We start from the raw sequence: 22,653 nt of genomic DNA on the forward strand, positions 1-22,653 counted from the left end.
CAACAAAGACCAGGCTCCTTGGGAAGTATTGTGATCATTTTTTTTCTTAAATAACATTTACTGCTATTTGCAGAATACCCTTAATGTTCACTCCAAATTGAACAGGATAGCAAAGTCATAGCAGCTAGAGGAGCTGGGCTCCCCCACCTTCCAAATGAAAGCTGATACTGCGATTGTGACTTCTTTCAGCATGACTATTAAGGCTAATGGGAATAAGGCGAAACCCAGCATGAATGGTATGTGTGCCTAGAAGGGCAACTGCGAAGTGTTCAGCTCCTTGTTTTAGTTTGGCACACTGCAATTTGTGCTGAACAGAAATTAGTTTCTTATCTTGACTCTTAACTGCATTGTATGCCAGGTGCAATAGCACTTGCTTCTATTGTTTCTAACAAATTACTAACTGGGGGTCTAATCTGACAATGGAGAACACCAGTACCTCACTTCTGAGTAGTCAAATTTGAATGAAAAATACTTCGAGAATCCTTCTTTCAGAAGAAACGATTTACAAGGCCATGAGTGTGTGTGAAGAGAAAACTTCACAGGGCCTCATTGTCTATGCTTCCTTGTTACTGCTCTTGAGCAAGATACTGGAAGTGAGTACATTCAGGATACCTGCATGCAGGATTCCAGGCAAAGCCAGAAAGCCACTGAAAAGACTCTCAGGGTAGAATTCATCTCAATTAATTTTATATACTTAGATGTTTAAGTTTGTCACCTTGGACAGTGAAGTAGATTTGAGACTTCAAGGGAATCATATACATCTGTTCTGTTTAAAATACTTATCTTGAGATTAATTGCCCCATATGGCTGCCCATTTCTTCTTATTGGCTAAGATGATGCCAGGGAGATACCTAAACTGGGGCAGACAAATGCCATCCCTGATGACATGGTTGGGACTCAGTTCAAGTTTTACTCCAGGTAAGAAATCTGGTAATGGTATAATCAAATTGTACCTAACTATCTCTGAATCTCTCCGAAATGCAGCTTCTTTTCCAGTGTGCGTTAATTTGTAAGCAAAGGATACAAATAACTTTTTTCCTTATATTTTAATAAAGGCTCATAAAGTTTCAATATCATAAAAATTAAAGCACTTTTTTCCCTCTTTTATTTGCATATAAAGTTATTTTGGTCATTGCACTGGAAAGATCTCAGAACATATGGAAGTTGGAGCCACAAGCCAACTGATTTGTTGTGTGAATCACTTCTGTTTCCTTGCTCCAGGTTCCAGTGCAGTGGTCCGATATGATCACGCTGAAAGCCAGGATGACCAATTATGGCCTACCTAGGTACCAGTGGCTGACCCATGCTTGGAATTTCTTCCAGCGGGAGGTAAGATGACAGTTAATTCATCAGCTGAAGTAATATGTGCTTGGTAAATGTTATCTGCTAAAAGAAAAGGTTTGTTTTTAAGTGAATGAGTAAATAAATGCAAGTTCATTTAATGTGAAACCCTGTGCAGTGATGATATCATTTAACATCACTTGATATCCAACTCCTGAGCTTTTGTAGGCCCTAAAGATGCTAAAACACCAAAAAAAGGATATTACTAAATTCAGTTAAGTTGCTACACTGTCTTCTCCTTTACCAGTAGGGTTAGGACACCAACACCTTTTAGGATTATTACAACATATGATGTATATAAAATTAAAAATCTGCAGGTAAAATAAAGTGAACATTTCTATATGCTGCTTTAATATTAAACTGTGCTCTCCTTCCTGTAGGCTGTTAGTTTCCTTTCACGGACATACGTGTTTAGCTGGAAATGAGTGGGAAAGAAAGTTTCCAAAAAGATGCCAACATTGTCTCTTTGGCTGAGGTTTGAGAAAGCGATCAGGGTTTTTATTTCCTTTGACAGGGGGCGGGGAGCGGGAAACGAACCAAAAAGCTTCCTTGTGTATTCACAGCTTTGCCCTCTAGCCTACTAAGATTCAGAACTGTTTTTAAAGAATGAAGTATTATGTTACAAAAACATGAAATTGCCCAAGGTAAAACCCATTAACTCCAAATATAACTCATGTGCAGGAAAAGAACTCTTTAAATGCCTGTCATTGTGCTGCCCTTGTTGAAATGTTGAAATCTATCATTGTTGCACAGATTTCCTGTTTATTTAAACATTTCCTGGCAGCACTTGGTTAGTCTGTATTTATACTAAAACCTGAAAGAAAGAGTGAGGACCCCATGAGGTTATCCCCGCCCCCCCCCCCAAGTCCCCTGCACTGGCTATGCAAGTGCTCTGTGAAACCGAGTAATTCTTCATACACAGGCAGAGTGTTTGTGTCTGTTCTGCATCTGAGATAATATGATCAAATGATCTTGATTTCCTTGAATAGAGCTGTTACTGTATTTTGGTTTAAATGTATAGGTTGATTAAATTAAAAGCTGCTTCTTATCCTCCTGGTTGTTGTAGTGTTGTCATAATGGCTGGGTTTAATATGAATATTAGTAATAAAACTTCAACTATGTCTTAACTCTTCCGGGGGAGAAAAAGTTCCTTTTAGAAGGTAGATTTCCTGTATTCCATCTCTGACCAGAGGAATGATTTGGGGAGAGTTTGAAGTGAACTGAGAAGGCTCTTTTACAGCTCCTTCCTATTGGTGGGCTCTCATTTTTATTCTGTCTAGTCATAACTCAGATGGTGGATGTGTGAGCCGAGTATGTTCTTTATGCCTGAATGAGCATTATGCTTGGGGCCCTTCTTCAGTCAGCATTACAGTTTCTTTCCTAAAGAAAAAATTTGTAACTACAATTTTGTTCCCAAAGATTCAGCCTGATCAGCTTTGTGCTCGCTCTTCTGTATCTTTTAACATCTGAGAGAGATAGGAAATGTGTTTTCCCCCCAGTGCCCTTGCTGGTCTAATATCAGAGTTGTGACTATGCTAAGGAAGATGGGAAGGGTCAGTTGAAGTCAGGAAGGAAGAACTGAGTGGGGGAGGAAAAGATTTGAGAGTAAGAAAAGGATGTTTAATGAGGTGGTCTTTGCAATTACAACGAGGAGCCAAAGCTTGAGCTTTCCATGCATAGAAAGTCCCACGTTGGGAGGATTTTGACTGATAAAAACAGAGACATTAAAGCTGTGGTGAAAAAGGAAGAAGTGAGATTTGGAAGAGGACAGCTGAAGTCAAGGCATGGTGTGTGCCAACGTGGTGTCTGGGCACTGATCTGCTCGACTGTGACCGAGTAGTGGTGTGGTATACAGGACTCTGGCTCTGAAGCGTGTAAGGGGGGCAAATGTTCCCAAGCCCGTGGGTCAAAGGAACCAGGCGATGACTTACAAACACTCAGGCTGGTACTGGATAACATCCAGACAGAAAAAAGCACCATCTTATTCCTGCAGCAAGGCTTTTTTTCAGTCATATCAAGTCCCCATCCAATGCCAAAGAAAATCTAATGTAGCTGCTTCAGCCCTTTTTTTATGTGAAAGCAGCTAGGAATGTAGTAGGCTGGTCGTTTGGCTTTAAATCTCTCGGTGTGCTTTGCAGAAGAGAAGACAGGTTGTTAGTCCTGGTGGTTTTTATAGCCAATTATGGCTCATCTGCTTTGCAGCCAGACTTCCTGCTTTTATGGTTGATTCTATTTGCAGTGTTTATTTTAGTGTGGTACCCCTTCGTTCCATTTTCCTTTTTCCTTTCAGTGTTTGTGATTTCTATACGTTTTTTTCTCGCTTTTAAAATCTTCTCTTCTTTTTTCTGTATTCAGATGAATCTATGCTTTTTCTCATCTAGTTTTCAGTAGATGTGTCCACAGTTGTAGCCTTGCAGGAATAGTCGTCGCTAGTAAGACCTTAATCATAATTTCCTACTACTTCCTTTAGCCACAGGTATACTTACTCATTAGCCACCCTTTTGACATGAAATTATCACATGTTAGTTCCTTGTAGTAAGGATAGCAGAATTACAGGGTAGGACAATTTCTGTGAAGCATCCTTTGAGGGAGCAGTTGGGATTTAAATGACAGAGCAGTATCATTGGCTGTTTCTGAGGTGTTCACTGGTCACTACATTAGATTTTTCACCTTGCTTTTGTGTCAAAGTACAGCAAAAGAAGATATGTGGAAGCTCTTGTAGATTTAGACTAAATCTTGTAGATTTAGTCCTACATAAATATTTTGAAAGTTGTTAATAGGAATTTATTTAGCTTTTTTGATGACCTACTTTTTAATAAAAGTAGCATCATTATTGCTGATCTTGGCTAATCCTTCCTTTGCAGTTTAAATGTTGTGGGGTGGTGTACTTCACAGACTGGCTGGAAATGACAGAGATGGACTGGCCGCCCGACTCCTGTTGTGTCAGAGAGTTCCCAGGATGCTCTAAGCAGGCACATCATGAGGATCTCAGTGACCTTTATCAGGAGGTAAGAAGAAAAATGTGGATATTTTGGAAGGCTTTGTAAAGTCTTCCTGATCCAGTCGTTTTCCAAACTCAACACTTGCAGTGTGGCAGAAAGGTTTGTAGAGTAATTGTGTTTATGGAAAGTGTTTATTGTGTTTGTTTATGTTTATTTTTTATTAATGCTGAAGTGGGGGGAGGAAGGAAGAAGGGAAAGAACCCACCCAGCCACCCTTACCTGGAAGTGAGATAAGTTAGTAGCAATGCAGTTAACATCTGAGATATGCTTAAACATTGAGGTATTTGTTTTATATTGGTTAGGTTGGAGATTAATTTTTTTATTTTTTGATTGGACCAAATTTTGTTTTGGTGTAATGTCCTTTCTCCAGTTTGCCAAACTAAGAGAAATTCTATTTACCCTATGGTAATGAGGACTCTAGTGGTCTGTACAGTGAAGGATGCTTTTGAGAAGTCCTTTAGAAGATGAGAGCTCTCTCGCTAACAGCGCTCATGCAAGGAGGCAGGTAATTCAGTTGCTCTACTGTGAGCCTGTATAGAAACTTTGTGTGAAAATGCTCTTTTTCTCTAACTCTTCTACATTACAGTATGATTATTATTTTAAAAGAATTAAACCCCCCCAACTTTAAAAGTAGGATGGGCTTATTTGAACTCAAAGTAGGTAAGGGAGGTGATCATGGTAGCAAGTCATTACTGTTCTTAGGGTTAAAATTACAAAAACAAGTAAATATGTTCTCTACTAAAACTCTTTTAACTGTTCTCAAAAAAATGTTGTCTAAAGTACCTTTATCTGGAGACTGCTTTGCTACTTACTATTTTTCTTATGCTAACAGACCTCTGAAGACCTCTAATTGTACATTCAGTAATGTCAGAATGACCAACAGTCCAGGCAGTCCAATAGCGACAAAAAGCATGTCTCAGTCAAGTAGTTACAAGGATCTCAGAAGAGGCGCATTCTTCATTTGCTTAAGAGTAATGTAGGGTACATAGGAAGGAGGGTGGGTCTGAGAAGCGTGCTTTTGGATGCTGCAGCATGAACATTTCTCCAGTGGACAGTGCAACTCTGCATTATGGAAGAGCACCCAAAGAACTGTTTTATCTTGTCCCAGTCCCTTACTGCTGTTCAAGACTCCTACAAGTGTCTACTATGTGGCTCTTGTTCCAGAGTTATGGAGAGATACCTCTGAAGCAGGGGAGATTCAGTATATAAACAAGCCAAGATGAATATTAGCTATTGCCAGAAAACAATCAAGTTTTGGGGAAATGGCATCACTGACATGGAGTGATTTGCTAGATTTGTACGGCATTGACGCTCTGAGCAGAAATTGTGTAATCTATTCTGGGCTTTCAGACATCCATCCTAGGCCTTGTGTACTTCCCCGAGGAAGAGAGAAGATAGAGCTGCCAAAAGGCAGGTGCCTCAGAAGGCTGGTCTGTGCTAGGGAACCTTAAAGACAGCAGCAGAGGCCGTTTTCTTTCCACCAGCTACTTGTAGAGCCTCTCCTGCCTTATGGCAAGGCTTGCAGCACTGGTTACACTTAAGAAGTGTCAGTCTCTGAATGGGAAAGCCATTTGGGCTTCTTCTGGGGCCTGCCAGTCTCTCTCACATTCTTGAAGGAGAAAGAACTGTGACTCACTCTGCAATAATGCTTGCTTTTTGTAATACTGTGCCAGTATTGATACCGTACAGACCAACTCTGCCGTAGAGAGCCCTCAAGGAGTGCAAATGTACAGAAGCTGCAGAATGTTCATTTGCCCCGAGCATCCTTCCTGTGTATGTGAAAAAGCAAGAGTATGTAAACAGTGTCACTCAATGAAAAACTAATTTTTGAGCTCAGGAAGCTGAAAAATTTCTGAAAAGGACTACTAGTCACTGCAGTGTCTTGACAAAACTGCAAGGTTTTCTCATGTCATCTCTTCTGCTAACGCTTCATTCCCACAACCGTATTCCAGGAAAGTGATTCTGTGTGCACTTCGTATGTTCAGGTTCTTTTGGTTCTACTTGGAGGAAATTAATAGCCAAAGATGATGATGGTGTAGAGCGTAAGGGCTGTATTAAGACCAACTTGGTAAAAACAAAGGCTGCCTGGCTTTTTTCCTGGAAGAAACCTAAAGGGCACATTTACGGTTCTTCCCCTACCATACCCCAGAGCATTTTGGATGGATTCAGCTCTTAGCAAATTTATTTTTCGTTCTCGACTGCAGAATCCATTCCAAAAAGGGACAGGCTGTGTTCTGTTTTACCAGCCACAAAAATACTCTGTTGCTCTTTGAGATATGTAAAATATTAGGTTGGCAAAACATTTTTTTTTTCCATGGTGCTTGCCTGTGGGTTTTCTTACAGGCTCGTACAGTATACTTGCTAATATGTTTATCAATATTGTGCAAAAACAACTTACACTTGCAAGGCTAATCTGTCTGAGTTCTGCTTTGGAGAGTTGAAGGAGAAAAGCTTTTTTAGAAAGTGATTCAAAACAAACTCACATAGTCTGGTGGTTTGGGAGGGAGACTGATGAGATTAGCCTCACTAGCCTAAAATTGGCTTGCGTAAATGCTTTGCAAGTCCATTCTGGTACTTCAGAAAAATTCTTTGTAGTACTTCAGAAAACTGAAGTTTGGTTTGGGTAGGATTAATAAAATTGTTTTGTTGTAGCTGTGCTGTAATTTTCTGCTGGGATCTCAGAGCTTTCTGTAGTCGAAGTTGGAATCCTTCACAATACAATTTTGGTAGAATAAAGGTGGCTTGCTTACAGTTCTGCTTGAGAATATTTTTGGCAGGAATCATGTTTCCCCTGCTGGATTTTGAAAGCTGTTTTTCAAATGTGTTAGTCTTCTTGGACTGCTTTTATTCTGACGAGCTTCACCTTTGGTGCAGTTCATGGAACAGACTAACCTTAGAAAGAACGTGGTTGTGAGGGAAGTGTGTCAGATGACGATGTGGCCTCGGAGGTTTGTTGTGGTCTGAGGACAAGGGGGGGAGCTCTGCCCATCTTGTGGTCGGGAACTGTAGCCTAAATAAAATGATTGGTAGGAGTTGATATCTTCAGAAAAATTAAAATCTCATGTTCAATATTTTTTTCTTCTGTTTCCTAGCATAATTTTGAGTATACTCAAAATTTGAGTATACAGCAGATCTGTTGAATGAACTGATGGTTTATCTTTTCTACTCTGAGAAGTGCCTTATTTAAGATCTGGTCCTTATTCTATGATGTTGCAGTAAATCAGAAATATATGCTTTGTTTCCATTTTAAGACTGAAAATATAAAATGGCCTTTGTAGTAAATATGGATCAGGCCTTTAATCCATAGCTCTGTAGGAGTTTCAAGCTTATTCTTCTGAATGATAGCTGCAAAGTTTTATACTGTTTCTGAGTTGTCAACAAGAGCTCCCTGTTTAGTGACAAACTTTTACTTTTGCCGAGAAAAGTATATTTATGTACTCTTTAATTGCACACTACCAACTATGAATGTGTTGCATAAGCAGAAATAAAATGCACGAATGTGAGGATAACAGGGGTGGCTGGATATTTCTCAATTTTGAAACTGATTTTGAACGTGTATTAGAGCAGAACTGTAAGAACATCATTAAATGGAGGGAGGCAGTCTATCTAGATTGGGCATAATTTGTCTCAGTTATGTGTCTGTACTGCAGGAGATGTAGGCATTAATGTTATTGCTCTCTGTTAATGGATGTTTCCTCTAGGCAGCGAATGAACTGAATTTGAATACTGCTGTGGTTAAGCATTTTTAAATTGTGACCAGCATGTACCTCCATCCCTTAAAGTTATCAAAAGTATTAAAATGCAGCCAGTTTCTCTGTAATTAAAAACAAATTTGGAAAGTAGTATAATTACAACACTGTCTTCTAGTTGTAGAAAAAGAGACACCAAAGTGACAGTTTTTGTTCCTCATCAAGTTCAATTACATTGCTTTTGCTACAGTGTTGTTTTTTTCTTTTCAAATTTCAAAGAATCCACATTTACTCCTTGTTCTGTGTCTAAACTGTGTTAGTGTTTAGAAAATGACACAGTGAAATGATGAATGGAGCAAAGACGTTGAGATCCTTTAACTTACTCTGGTACGATTATCATATAGTACATTAATTTTATTTCGATCCTAGACAAAAATCTGTTGACTGCAGTGTAAATTTTGTGTGTGAGGCAGGAATCGGGCCTTTCATCAAATATATTCAGGACTGTAGCGTTTGAAATTGTTGGCTTTGGGGAATTTCAGTGTGATTGAAAAGTGTTATTTATCATGTCCTATCTTCAGATTCTGTCACTTCGATCAATTGCTTTTTTTTCATAGAAAAGCTGTAAGAAATATGTAGTAAGGATATAAATGCAAAAATGACATTTTGAAGACAGTGCCCATTTTGATGGGTTCCTGATGTTGTCTTCTGGGACCACTGCCTGTTAGTATTCGTGGTGTTATCCCATTCAGTTTGTTACTATGAATTTGCCCTTGCTGGCTGTATTCCTTTGATTTTCATACTGTGAAGCCCTGCGAAGTTTAGAACAGAGAATAAGCATTGGCCAGAGTAGCTAGGGGCCCTCTCTTCAAGGTTTTATCCTTTCTGTGACTGGGCATCACCTTTCCTGAGCAGCAAGCTTGTGTTTGCACTGGATCCTTGCTGCCTTACGAGGGCTTGGGAGCTTTCCTGAAGAAGCCTTGTACAGTAATTAGTTGGCCACGTAAGCAAACTGTGGAGCATGCACTAATGGTTTGGAAAAAGCTAAATTTCCATTTCTGGGAAACCTCAACTTGTGGTGTTTTAACAGTTTTCATCAGACTTTTTCTGTGTAGGTAATAATTACTGTTATTCTGTAAATAACTGCAGAGGTGGTGTATGTGACCATCTTTCTAATACAGCGTGTGGATGGTCAGCTCTTTGGAGGAGGGTCTAGCTGCCTGCCTGGGTTTGTGCAGAGCCTGATGCAGGGCGGGTTGTTACAGCTACTCTCACAGCAGTTCGGGACATTACTGTGCTTTAAGTAGCAACAGCCCAGTACAAGATAGGAGGCAAAACTGGCTCTTGGTATAATACCATCATAATAATTGGCAGGGAAGTTTCTACATCCAGATCAGAAATTAAGCCAGTTAAATTTAAAATACAGTCTATGGATGGGGTTGGTAGGCGGAGTGTAACTAGCATAAGTGGATATGCTTTTTGCAATGAGGAGATTCTTCTAGTTCAAGAATAAAAAGCAAGAGTAATGCCACATGTATGTGGTATTATTACCACTAAGTACTAAAGAAAGTCTGTTTCTACCTACTGTGTTCTGGAAATTTGTCAGAAGTCCTCTGTTACAGGTTATTCTGTTCAATGCTCCTTACTCAAGCGGTATCTGGAATTTAATGATTTTTCTACTCCCTAGGGATTTTCTGCAGAACTATTAAACTGGCATACGAGTCCAGATAAAACACTAAAAGAGAAAAGGTGGGAAAAAACACTGACGAGGTTATGCAGATCTGTAGATCTTTCCTAGAATAGTGTTTTAACTTCAGATCGTGGTATTATTTGTAGAAAAAATCTAAAGAGTTTAAAATAATTGACCACCTTGAAGATCTGCTGTTTAAGGAGAGAGACAAGATGTTTAAGAGGATTTAATGACTTTTAAACCTTTGCAAAACCAGTTGAGCTTCTTTAAAAATCAGTGATAGTTGATAGGAACTCAGATCAACTTTGAGTGATTTCTGAATTGAAGAGTAGCAGAGATCTCTTGGAGCTTGTTACATGCAGCGAACTCTGAGTGTATGAGAAAACTTAAAAGATGGCATTATGGAAGCGATTAAAAAGTAGGCAAAATAATTTTCAAAGTATTGTTTGAAGGAGGTGAGAGAGAAATTTTGGGGAGCCAGAAAAGCCAGTACTAGGTAGGATGAGCTAAAGCTTGGGAACCGCAAGCCAATTAATACTGACTAACTTTTTAAAATCTATTTTTGTTTCATAGGGATGCGGTAAAAAAATGTACACTTTTTTGAGGGGGACGAAGCAATTGCAAGTGCTGAGATTTCTAGGAATCTCTATTGGAGTAACGCAGATCCTGGCTATGATCCTCACTATTACTTTGCTGTGGGCTCTGTACTATGACAGAAGGGATCCTGGGGCGGACCAGATCATGGCCCTGAAGAGCGATACCTCGCAGCAGCTGTCATGTCATTCCGTGGAGCTACTGAAACCAAGCCTGACAAGGATCTTTGAACATACATCCATGGCAAACAGCTTTAATACACACTTTGAAATGGAAGAGCTGTAGGTGATGCAATGAATCTGAGAAGTCACAAAGAGTTTTAATAGGTTTTTGTTGTTATTTTTATTCCGTTCCATCAAGTACGCCAGATATAGTCTTTGTATGCTTCAGAAAACAGCTAATGAATGGAAGTGAAGGAGGCCAGCATAGAAAGAAGGATAAGCCTGTCAGCCTCTTAGCCATGGCCTCAGCCATGAAACAGAGTTGATTTTGTTTGTTTTTTTAAAAGGCACTCATTCGCTGGGCACAGTAGCATTTAACTTATTGTCACAAGCTGTGTGATGTGTAAAATACTGATTCATTCACAGGTAGACAAACAGAACCTCTAAGGAAGCATCACGGGAAAGGAAGAGAAATATTCGTCTTCTGAAGAAATGAGTGTGCTTTGGACAAACAAAATGTGACTTCAGTTGAAATTGACTTTTACATTTTTAATAAGCCATTTGGAAAATGTCTTAATCAGGGATCTATGTATATATAATTGTGTGTTTTTGTGTGTGCATGGAAAGCAGAACTACAATTCAAGTCAATACTTGGATTTAAAAATTTGCAAGAGTTGTAAAAAGGGCGAGATTTTCTTTTTTCTAACAAAACCTTTAGCCTAGCTGTTGTTGTTAAAGATGTTCTAAAACGTCTATTTTTATCTAACATAACTGTTTAATTTTTAATTTTAAATATAATAAACAGGGATTGAAAACAAAACTACAACTCTGGACAATAGACTTTAATTTTCTGAGTAATTCTGGAGAATTCTTTTTTGAAACAGTTTGTTCTATGGACTATTTCTTAGTGAAAAGAAAGAAAACCTTAAAAATTATTTCCAAAGTGGGAATCAATACGGGAGTAGCACATTTTTATAGATAAATCTTTTCTCCTGTCTGTGACTCCCCTGAAGGTAGAAAGAAAAGACTACAAGGAAAATGCTTACAGTTCTGGATGCTATTGCAATAATTGTAAAAGTACATAAGGAGAAATTATACTTTGATGGTTTCTTCATTAAGAGCTCTCTAGTGGCTTAAAATGCCAACTAGGAACAGCGTTAAAGTGTATTTATTGAGGTGGGGGAAGTGCATTTTACTGTATTTTTATGAACAATGTTTATATCATAGGATTATTTTTACAATTGGCCACGCTCCTGAAATATATATTTGTTCCACTGAGTACAGTAGTTTGTGGCAAATGGGTTTTTACATAATATTACATTTTAAAAATTCTTTCATTTGTTTTGGAATATGTAAAAGAAAAAAAAAAAGCAAGGTGTGATTTGGTAGACAATAAAATTACTTTTGTCTTAAATTCCATAATGGCTTTCTTATTTTGAAGTCCTAGAGTGTGAATGCTTTGGGTGGGACTTGGGAGGGTCCTCCTGCTTGTGTGAGTTAATTTGACATGTCTTTACCTATTCCACTTACTCTGTTGTAGAGAAACTGCATTATAAATTTCATTTTCTTTTTTTATTGCTTCTGAGAGAGCTTCTTAAGGGCTCATGAAATTAAACTCTTCAGGTGCGTGGGCTGTTTGTTTTTCAGCAGTCTACATGCGGGTGTAATTATTTCACAGGTAGTATTGCAAGCAAGATTACCTTTCTGCTTTTGTACCTCTCCTACAGATGCTAATACTTACTTTGGGAGGTAAGAAAAAGGCTAAAGGATAGACCCTCCCCAAGTTTTGCTTGGAGTGTCTTTGTCAGAAATACTTTCTCGTGCACCATGCGGGAAGCCTTGTTGCCCAGCGTTACTGCAGACTTCCACCCTTCCCACTGCTCAGCCTGGGCAGCGTTGCTGCAGCTAAGGGCGAGGTTCCTGTGCAGAAAAAGAGCAGGTGCCCGAGAAAGCCTGGATGTAGACCAGCTCTAGACTTCGGCCTGCTACAGAGACCTGTGATGCTACGTAGTGGATTGAGCCATTGTTGGTTTTTTCCCCTGTTTAAAGAAAAAAAAACCAACCAAAAAAACCCCCACAACCAAACAAGCCACAAACTGTGGAATCTTTTGATTGTGGATTGCATGGATTTACATGTACACAGCTACACTCAGCTGTGGATTACAGCTGAATGTAGGGAATTTCACCGTAAGTAAGGTAAAAAAGGGCCGCGAGAAGTCCTGCACTTTGTCCAGGAAACCCTGACGCTTAACCTTTTACCCGAGGGGTGTCTGTGGAAGCTCCCCTAGCCATGCTTCAGCTACCCCAAGTCCTCCCATGGGAGGAGGACTCCCCGCGCTACCAGTGAGCGTTGCCTGTGTATCCTCTCGCGTTCGGGTTAGAGCTCATGAAGGAGCAAACACAGCAAGCTGGGCTGGGGAGGTTCATCGGAGAAGCCCACAGCTAGAATTGGAGGTACTGCCAGCCCGGGTCATTTGGCTGTAGGCTTCCCAGGTGGTGAGGAAGCACTGCCGTTAAGTGTAGGCAGGTTATTTTAAGAGCAGAGGGAACGTTTGGGGTAGGGCTCCTTTGATACAGGACCAGCCTCCCAGACGAGCGTTTGTGGACCCCCATGACAGTTGGGGTCACTTGGGCTTGGCTGCCCAAATCCTGAGCCAGACAGTGTTCAGTGTGGGGCTGGTGTCATTAGGGGAAAGACCCACACGCCAGGAATGCTGGAAGTACTCCCTTCCTAGTAAGGACTACTGAGAAGTGTTCTGGGAAGGAATCCTTCTATTTTGAGTATCAAACCACACTTGCTGAAATAGGTCTCAACTGTAAATTGGAACGCTTTCAAACTTTTTTCTTTCACTGTGCTCAGGCTATGAGGGGTCTCTGTTTTTCTGGGGCTTGTTCAAAGAGCCTTAAAATTGATTGACTAGGCTGCTGCGAGCCTGTTCTTTTCATGTACAGCTCTAGGATATACGTAGGAGAGAGGCTGCTTGGCAAGAGGGGAACATTTAGAGATACTTGCAGCAGTGAAAACCACTTCATCCTTTTATTTCCTTTTTCCCTCAGTTTTGCAGGAGTACCTGGAGGAGAAGGGTGGTGTGTTTTTCTCTGCAACATAAACTGTAACGAACCAAATCTTTCTTGATGCAACAAGCAACTATGGAGCTGCTTCTTAACATTTTTCACCGATCACTTAATGTTGAGGAGAGCAACAAAAGGGGGTCACCCCTGCCCGCATCAGGTGTTTCTGTTCAGCCCAGTGAGTCATACGTACCAAGTCCGTGGGACTGTGCCTGTAGCTGTGGGGCTGAGTAAGGCTTGACCACCCAGTCATGACTCGGGACTGTAGGGATGCTTTTAGGAGGCAAAATTCGCTGTTCCTGGTTTTTGGACAAGGTATTGCCTCGTCTGCCAGCTGGTCATATGGCAAGGCTTTCTGAAGGCACCATAATTATATTTTCTGTTCTTTATAACAGTTCATTTTGTAAAAGCAACCCATAAATATAAGGCAATATGTAAAGAATAAATAGTAAAAAGAGAGGCTGCTGGTCACAGCGACTATACAGTTAAATGTGATGGAGATGGTGATTTTCAAATAGTTTTTGATGTTTTTACCACAAAAGCATTATGTTTAATTCATATGAATTGCTATTATTAAAGTGAGATTGTATCTAAAACTTTAAAACTCGTGTATGATTGACTACATTTCTTTAAAAGAAAATTGGGGCGTCCCAAATACTTCAGAATTTTTATGCATTTACTTGCTTTTTATTCAGCACTCCCCCACCTTCAGTTGTTTCTTGTGCATAGATACTATGAAAATGGGTACCTTAAAAGGAGATAAATAGATAATGCAGGCAGGTAAGAAACTAAGCTGTCCAAGTAATTATGTATATCTTGCAGACTTTGTTAATCTAAGTATGTTGTTCACTCCTGACTGCTCTGTTAGCTGCACGGTTACATATCCGTCAGCTGATCGCTGTTCCAGAGCACCTCAAAGTCTTCAGCTGTTTCCATGGTCAATGGGAAAATAAAGTCCTGGTGGGCCCCAGATGCAGGAAAGAGAGCATATGACCTCCTAAACACCCTCCCTGCCCAAAACGTTATGATCCTGTGGTTTCACTAATTGATCCTTCCCCAGACCATTTCCCTGTCCGAAAGCCGCCCTTCTCCCTGGAGCGGCCGAGGTGGCATCGTGCTCTCCACTGCAAGCGCCTTCTCTCCACCGCCAGTATATCCGAAGCCTCCAAATGTAAAGTACACGCTCTCTGTTTGTCTCCGGTAGCCGTTTTATGGGAGGACGGTCGTTCTCCTTAAAAACGCTCTGGGGTGGTTCAGAGGCAGGGACTACTTCTACCCCTTCCCCCCCGTCCCCAGAGCAGCGGGCTCCCGGCAGGGGCAGCCGCCGTGCGTGCCGGTGCTACGACATGCACAGCTGATGGATCAGCAGCATCTGCGCTGCCGGTCGCCCTTTGCAAGTGATGCACGGTGTGTCGTTACCTGCTGTTCTGCTGCAAAAGGAGTTTGATCTCATCCGTGCACTAACGTTTTATCAAGGGAATTTGGTATCAGGGTTGAGGAGGCTCTGTAGCCCGGGAGGTTCAGCAGAGCGGTCTGCGTCTGAAATACTGAAAACATAGCGAATACTTTTTTAAAGGTACAGAGAGGTGGAACTTAGATTGCTGGAAATAATTTAATGCCCCAGTTTTCTCTGCTGCTGCGGGCTGGGAAGGGAAGGGTGATGGCCACTGACACACAAGAAGGGCATCCTTACGGAGCTGCAGCATCCCCAACTCGGTGGCTCTGGTATAGTTTAGATACACCCACGGCTTGCCTGGAATTAGTGTTGGGGACATTCCTTGCCCTCAAATTTAGTGTCCCTTCAATCTTACTAGGAAAAAAAAAAGTTCCATGAATAAGTTATTGCAAAACCAGGTTTACCCATTCAAGCATGCAGATGTTTTATTTAAATATTCCTCAAATGTCTATTTATTCAGCATAACGCATGTATTATGCTGCCTTCTGAAATACGATATATGACTGTCAAACAAAATTGTCAAAACAACAACCTCGGTTTCTTTGTATGATACACAGAAATAATTACATTTCATGTACAGTACAGATGCATTTTACACAGTCATCAACAGTCATTCACTACCAAAACAGCATTTAAATCACCTAAAACACCAAAAAAATGTGTATTTCCCAAATTCAGAATAAATTAATGATTTTGCATGTGACATAGGAAATAGGAGACAGGACTGGAATTCTGCAAAATCATACTAAATTATTCCTTAAGCTGCATTTTAAAAATGAAACTACAAGTCGCTTCAGGGGTGTAACTGTTATGCGAGTGTATTGCTGTAGTGCGTTCTTTTTAGTCCGTATGAAAAGGAGAATAAAGAGATTTTAAAAGACACGTGACCTGACGGAGCCAGTAAGTTTCCTGGGTTGCGTGTAGTCTGTCCCGAAGTGCGTTTAATAACTGCCTTTTTGCATTATTTACTTGATACAACTAGTCAAGAAGTACCATGTGGCATAAAGAAGTTGTTGCTGCAGATTGCTAATATTAAGGCAGTTTTTAGATCAGTAACTGTTTGGCAAAAGGTGGGGACCAAGCCATTTTTTGGATGAGTAACCATGGGTAGGAGTAGGATGCAAGTGAGAACTCTGGGTCCATTCTGCCTCTTTTCTAAACCCCATTAAAACTTAACGTAACCCACCAGCCTCAGCAGAACTGCAGTTTTCCAACAGGGTAAAAGAGAGGAGAGCAACTTCAGGCTGCAGAGTTCCTCGGAAGGAGCGCTCCTCTGGCTCACAGGACAGCCTGTGGTTCTGCTCTCTGTTAAGGTTTGAAAGAAATGTAGAAGCTCAGTTTACGATGAGTAAGTTATTCTGATTCGCAGAAAAAGTGGGAAGTTAACTGCAAATTAACCAAGCTTCTGAATAAGTAAACAATAAGAAAAGAGAGTAATGCATGACATTATATACTTCTTTTAATTGCAGTTTAATTCTAATATGTGACATTATTGTATTTTGGTGTATGTACTGTAGCATGATAGTCCATCATCTACTTTTCACTCTCTATTGACAGGTAGAAAGACCAGTATTTGTGTGCAGTAAAAAGTGTATCATCAGCAAGTTTCAGTTTTTAGTGGGTGTTTTCTCTTAATGTAAATTTTCAGGTCAGTAGAATGCTAGCAAATACTGTACTGAAACATACACTAGTCAAACTATTAAGTAATGGTGTTAATCATTTATTGTAATGGCATCTAATGCACTGAGCCGTTTGATTTATATGCATATTTTATTTTGCAGACATGCAATTATTTCTGATCCAGTGTTTTTGATGTATATATGTATGTATTGTTATGCACATATTCCGTGTATATTTGATGTATACGATGTATGGTATGTCATGTATATAGGAAGCATTATGGTACATCTCCTAATGCACTCTCATGAAAAAAAAGACACTTTTTTATCAGAAAGGTTTCCGGTAACATCAGTGTCTTTTAAAAATGAAGCAAAAAAGCCATAAGTAGTAGAGCCTTCATATTAGCTTTTAGGCCTGCCCATGTGGGTGAATTCCAATTGAAATGAATTACATTTTTATAGCTTTGGGACCCAATCCATTATTCTATCAGTGTTCTTAGGTAATTAAATGTCTTCACACAATATAAATTCTCAAGAAAATTTTAGGATGCAAGTTTACAGATAATTACGAAAAGAATTTAGCCATCTTTTTTACCGAATATCTTTCGGTGTTTTCCAGCGTAGCCAATACTCTGGATGCTGCAGAATGTCAACAAGGAAGGACATTCCTAACACATGGAGATAAGTGTTAGTCGATCCCCAAAGCACCTACGTTGTAATTTTAATTCAAACAGGATTGATCCTGCAGGAGTACACTCAGATGAGAGGTTTGTTCTGAAAATACAGAAGTAGACAAGATGTCTACAGAAGAAAGGACTGTGTCGATTCATCGGTAGCCTTGAAATCCCAAATAGTACGGTAATGTGGGAGCGGACAACAAACTGTTGTAGAAATAGAGGACAGTGGACAAAAAGAACAATGACTGAATAGCGCATTCACGGTGCACAGTTTGGCTGTAAGATTATTTAAATGTTTGCCATTAGAAGTTTATAGTGTAGATGAAGTTGTGTAAAATAGTTTAAAAAAAAGAAATCCTGATTCCTGATACAACAGGTGTACAGTGACTTATTGCAGTTGTAACAGTACCTAGGAAGCAAGATAAAACAATAGTAAATATTGAACTAACTGAACACGTTTAGTTCACTAATGAGTGTTTGAATAAGAAATACTGCATTTTTCAAAGGGAAGTTATTAGTACAACTACCATGGAACATTAACAATCAGCTTGTTGTAAGTGCACGGAAATGCCCCTTTCTACAGTAATATTTTATCATGCCTAATCTGAAAAACAACAAAAGTAAACTGAGATCACAGCTCCAAATAATTTCAGCATGCATTATGGTTGTAGTTCTTTCAGTCGGTACAAACATATTTCACGTGAGCATTTTTTCTTTCATTTTTTGATAGTTTCTCAACAAGTTTGTGGTTTATTAACAGGAAAAAAAAGACACGTTATCAAAATGTTTCTCGTTGTTTTGCATTCGGCAGGAACACAGGTTTGTTTCTATTTTTTGTTTTGCATTTTTCTTTTTTTTTTCTAAAAAGAGCTCTCATGATAGGAAGAAGCATCAATGGGGACATTTCGTTGTGCTCATATAGTAAGTCAGGATGGTCACAGAAGATTCCGCTGCGCGTCAGTTCGGGCAAGGGGTAAGAAACTCCTTTTGGTTCGCACGCCACGACACCGAAACCCCACAAAGTGGTTTTTTTTTTTCTCCTGAACCTCTCGCTCCGCGGCCGCTGGCGCGCGGGTCAAGGGGCCTTGTCTTCGTCAGCTCTCTCACTCCTCGCCACTCGCTTCTCACTGCTCGAGCTCAGCCTACAAGTGGTCCTTATGCTAATTTATAAATAATTCCTTATTCTATAAAGCAGATACTCTGACAATGTTTCCCCCCGAATACTCGGGAGACTCTGGCCTATCGTCTCCTTCGGGTGTGGTGACCGGAGGCGTCGGGATGCTAATTATTGCTGTAGTGACGTAAGGCTGCTCACAGTTTAGTTTAACGCACTCTTCCACTTTGGCATTTAAGCTGGAACGGCTGGAGGAAGAAACAAACACCCGTGAAGAAAGGAAGCCCGCGCTACTGCAAACCTCTCGCGCGCCCGGTTGCGCCCCCTGAGCCGGCCGTCTCCATCCTGCCCCGGCAGGGAGCTGGGGGGTGCAAAGCGGCACGTCGGCCCCCCAACGCCAACCCTGCGCCCCCGGCTACGGCCGCGGACGGGCCCCCTTTCTCCCTTCCTTCCCACCGTTTCGGCACTTCTAAAAGCTCCCGGGCTCAGCGCCTAAGAGTTTCGGAGCAGGGGAGGCACGCGAGCTGCTCCGGGGAGCAAGCTTCCCGTAGCCAAGTGACTTGCTACGCAGGGAAGTGGCCACTGAGGTGTAGTCCCCGTCTCCTACCGGTTCCTCCATGCCACGCTTACTTAAGAACGTGTTGTGTATGGCGTATCCTCAAGGGTAAGACACAGCGTCACACGCACTAATAAAGGGTAACGCGTTCACGCAGTTGCTGCAGCACCTCAGCGTCATAAGAAGCTTGTAAAACTCAGACCGTTTTGAGGCGAGGCTGGCATTTGGCACTTGCGTTTTTAGCTTGGTTTTTTTAGCACAAAGCTGGTGCTTTGTGGTTTTACATACTCTGTGACTGGAAGTATGGTGCAGGAAAGTCTTCTAGCAGAGAAAGGATGGATCCAGGCAGGAGATTTCCCGAAAAGCTAAGATGGATCGGAGCTTTGTGCTGGCCAGGAGGTCTCATTGCACGACAGCTGAAAAATTTCAGCAGCTACCAGCTGCTGGATTGTTCATGGAAGTGAAATCCAAACGTAGTAACTATACAAAGCAAGCTACTCAAAATGTAACTCAACAAGACAATCTCTATAGCAACTGGTGCTGAAAATGCCTCTTTTAAAATGGTGGCGTGTTTGAGTTCAATAGAAACCACTTCTGAGTCTCCCAAGACCTTTGCTGTGTTTTCAGAGGTAGTGAGTGTTTGGATATACCTGGAAGCCACACGGTTTACTTGTGAGACTACAGAGATGCTCAGTAATTTACAGACTCTTAAACTGCACTTTCCTCACTTTTGTAACAACTCAAACTAGGAAATATATTTTCCTTATCCATTTCATATTTTTTATTTAGAAGAGGCATTCTTATGTCTGTTACACTTAGGACTCTGGGAATTGGTTTGACTTCTGCTCTGCGGAAATGCGAGGACGTCTCATTTGTCCTGCGCTTCTGAACCAAACCGGTAGAAACAGCAGGGACAGACCTGTCTTTCTCTTCCCACTCACTCGTCTCGTATATCCGAATTGCACATTTTTCTATGCTAAATTTTTCTTGGTACGTGTTTGTCCACGGCATATAATATTCGGTGCTGTAATTTGGGGTCCCTGGGTGCTATTTGCTGCAAATAGTACACGGTAGTTTGGGGGCGGGGGACACGAGAGGGCAGAAATGGATGTGGAGAGCCTGTTCTGTTATCTCGGATTAAGCCTGGAGCAAACCGAGTGCAGGATGTTCCAGTACTAGTGGCCATTTTTGGATGACTATTTGACTTTCACCTTCAGCCTCACAGCCTCCCCGCAGAGGCCGCGACACCTCTACCTCCCTTCTCGAACGCGGGCAGGGGCTTCGGCTCTCGGCGTGCTGCCGCGCGCCAAGTACCTGTTAGACAGAGGCGTCCTCTCCACGCATCTGATCTGGATGGTGCTGAGCTCCTGTACGCTGCCTGGGCGGCTGCCGGTGGTGGTGGTGTTTGGGATGCGGTAAGTCTTTTTATGTCGTCGTGAGCAGCAAGTGCCGGTAACGCCTTGTTGAGATGAGAGAGAGGGGCTGTGGCTCGGGGGTCTGTTGACGGTGGAAACCTCCATGCAGCTCTCTTCATAGACTTGCTCATCCACAAACTCGTGATTCTAGCCCAGAGGCATCCAACGAAGGGACAAAGCACACGCAGAAAGATAATTAAAGTGAACATATTAATCGTGATTGTTTAAAGACTTAAATTGACACAACTGAATAAACTGGGGAAGTTAGACGGCTTATTCTTGATTATGGTGTTTAGCCCGTATTAGCCTGGGCTGAATACCAATACAAATGTAAACGCTGGAACAAAATGCGAAGAGCTCTAAATAAGAAAAAGTTAATCCAAATTATTTTGTAAAATAGCACATGATTGTAGTGCAGTTTGCATTATAAATACCCATATAATCTATGAAGTGCCACAAAATAGGGGATTGTGTTTATTAATAAAAACGGAAGTGGTGCTTATGTAAATGCTCTAAATGTCATTTGGAAATAAATAAGATTTATTGTATTGAACTATAATAAAATAAAAATCATAAATATTTTCCAGATGAGTTTATAAAGCTTTCTGTTTAATTACATGTTAGAAATCAGGATCTGAAACAGTGTGTTTTGAGGTATGCATCTATGTAAAAGAAAAAAATTCAGTCAAATAGAAGTTTTGATTAGAGGAGATGAGGCAATTATTTAAAAGCATCCAAAAAGTTCCTGATTACTTTAGATGGATGTATTGAAAGCAGTTTAGAAGACTGAGCATTTAGTTAAATGCAGTAGTCTTTATTCACGCAATCTTTGCTTCATCCCAGCATAGACTGTAGCCGTATAGGGTTGTCATAGAGCTGACTCCAAATTCAAGCAAATGGCTGGTTTATGTTAACTCCGTAGGTGATTAGGGAGCCTTTCACACATAGCCGTGATTTCCACATTATCTCTGTGTGCAAAGGAGTGTGAAATAGTGGTGTTGCTTATGGGGGGTGGGGTGGAATTTTTACAGTCATTAAAGTAGCAGCCCAAACTAAGCAGAGGTTAAGGTATGTTCATGAGCAGTTTGAGAAAGCCTCCTTTTAAAAAAAAATAAAAATCTTTCCAGTTACTGCTGGAATCAGTCTGCATATCCTGAGGATGGTTTAGGGAGCATTTTCTGGGTTGTTTTATGCTCTGCTCGGTCTCGTTCACTTAAAGTTTGTTAGCTTGCTGTGTCTTTGTGTATTAGAATGAGAAACATTATTTTTTTCCCCTAAAGAACGATGTCCTAATTGGAAAGGTGCTGATGTTTTCCAGGAGAATTACAGTACAGTGCTAATATAAAATATGCGAGCAAAGTAAATAGAGTAACAACTGTAGCCAAGTGTTCCCAACAAATGGAAATACCTTTATAGGCATATTATTTTTATTTCCATTTTTTCTGTTCTTCTTCACTCAGATGTAACTTTGCGTGGAAATGAGTGGTGTTGAAGAATGCCAATTTCAAGTGATATGGAAAGAAATAACTTGCTTGAAAATTGACTTCTATAAGGCATATGTCAGTCACAATCGAGATTTTGAATGTGATCACACAGTGGATATAATATTCAGAGAGAAAAATTACCTAATTGCCATTTTTAGATTACATTCAGTGGCTTACAGTATGTTTGCCAAGAACTCTGCTAGTTTTCCAATTAAAAGTAATTTTGTGCTTCCTAAAACTTTTATGGAGCAACCAACTCAATTCAATTCAACTCAATTCAATTTGTAGGGTCCATTAAAGAGGGTTATTGAGTGAACTTTTAATATAGACTGGAAACATTTTGAAACAATATAATGGCTCAAGTTAATATATTTGATTATACTTATTAATTAACTGTTCTTAAATCAGCTAAAAGTAGCCTGTAAAATATAACTTTCAGTGCAGTTATTTTCATTATTAATGTAATTTTCACAGAATTCCCACATAACATTGCCCACACTACATTTTTTAGAGTGGAAGAGATCTTATCTAATTGACTTTAAAGTACTGGAAAAGAGAAAATATGCCTTTGCTTAGTATCATCTGGGCTGATGCTTATCCCAAATGATATTTCAAAGGATGAAGCAAGGCTAAGAAGGCACCTCACTCTTGCTGTTAGACCATGAACCAGCAACTTGCCAGATTCTACAAGCTGACAGCCCAAAATTTCAAGTTGCCGCTAAAATTTTGGTAATGCATGATCTGACCAGGCAGTTGCAGAATACAGCTTGGAACCCCTGCATG

General features: G+C 40.5%; 2 protein-coding genes across 2 annotated transcripts in view; one reads left to right on the forward strand and one right to left on the reverse strand.

Moving 5' to 3' along the window:
- The window catches only part of TSPAN12 (tetraspanin 12), a 30,811-nt gene extending 18,915 nt beyond the window's left edge, over window positions 1–11,896 (forward strand). The window contains exons 4-6 of the mRNA XM_010581314.1: window positions 1,222–1,329; window positions 4,206–4,349; window positions 10,296–11,896. Of these exons, the coding sequence (XP_010579616.1) occupies window positions 1,222–1,329; window positions 4,206–4,349; window positions 10,296–10,601 (558 nt within the window). The 3' untranslated portion in view covers window positions 10,602–11,896. The remainder of the gene's footprint in view (window positions 1–1,221; window positions 1,330–4,205; window positions 4,350–10,295) is intronic.
- Window positions 11,897–18,160: 6,264 nt separating this feature from the next.
- Window positions 18,161–22,653, reverse strand: part of KCND2 (potassium voltage-gated channel, Shal-related subfamily, member 2) — a 275,169-nt gene continuing 270,676 nt past the window's right edge. The window contains exons 6-7 of the mRNA XM_010581315.1: window positions 20,286–20,533; window positions 18,161–18,663 (exon numbers count right to left, since the gene is read on the reverse strand). Of these exons, the coding sequence (XP_010579617.1) occupies window positions 18,486–18,663; window positions 20,286–20,533 (426 nt within the window). The 3' untranslated portion in view covers window positions 18,161–18,485. The remainder of the gene's footprint in view (window positions 18,664–20,285; window positions 20,534–22,653) is intronic.

This window comes from Haliaeetus leucocephalus, unplaced genomic scaffold (assembly GCF_000737465.1).
Source record: "Haliaeetus leucocephalus isolate CR32 unplaced genomic scaffold, Haliaeetus_leucocephalus-4.0 Scaffold763, whole genome shotgun sequence".
NCBI classification, from domain to species: Eukaryota; Metazoa; Chordata; class Aves; order Accipitriformes; family Accipitridae; genus Haliaeetus; species Haliaeetus leucocephalus.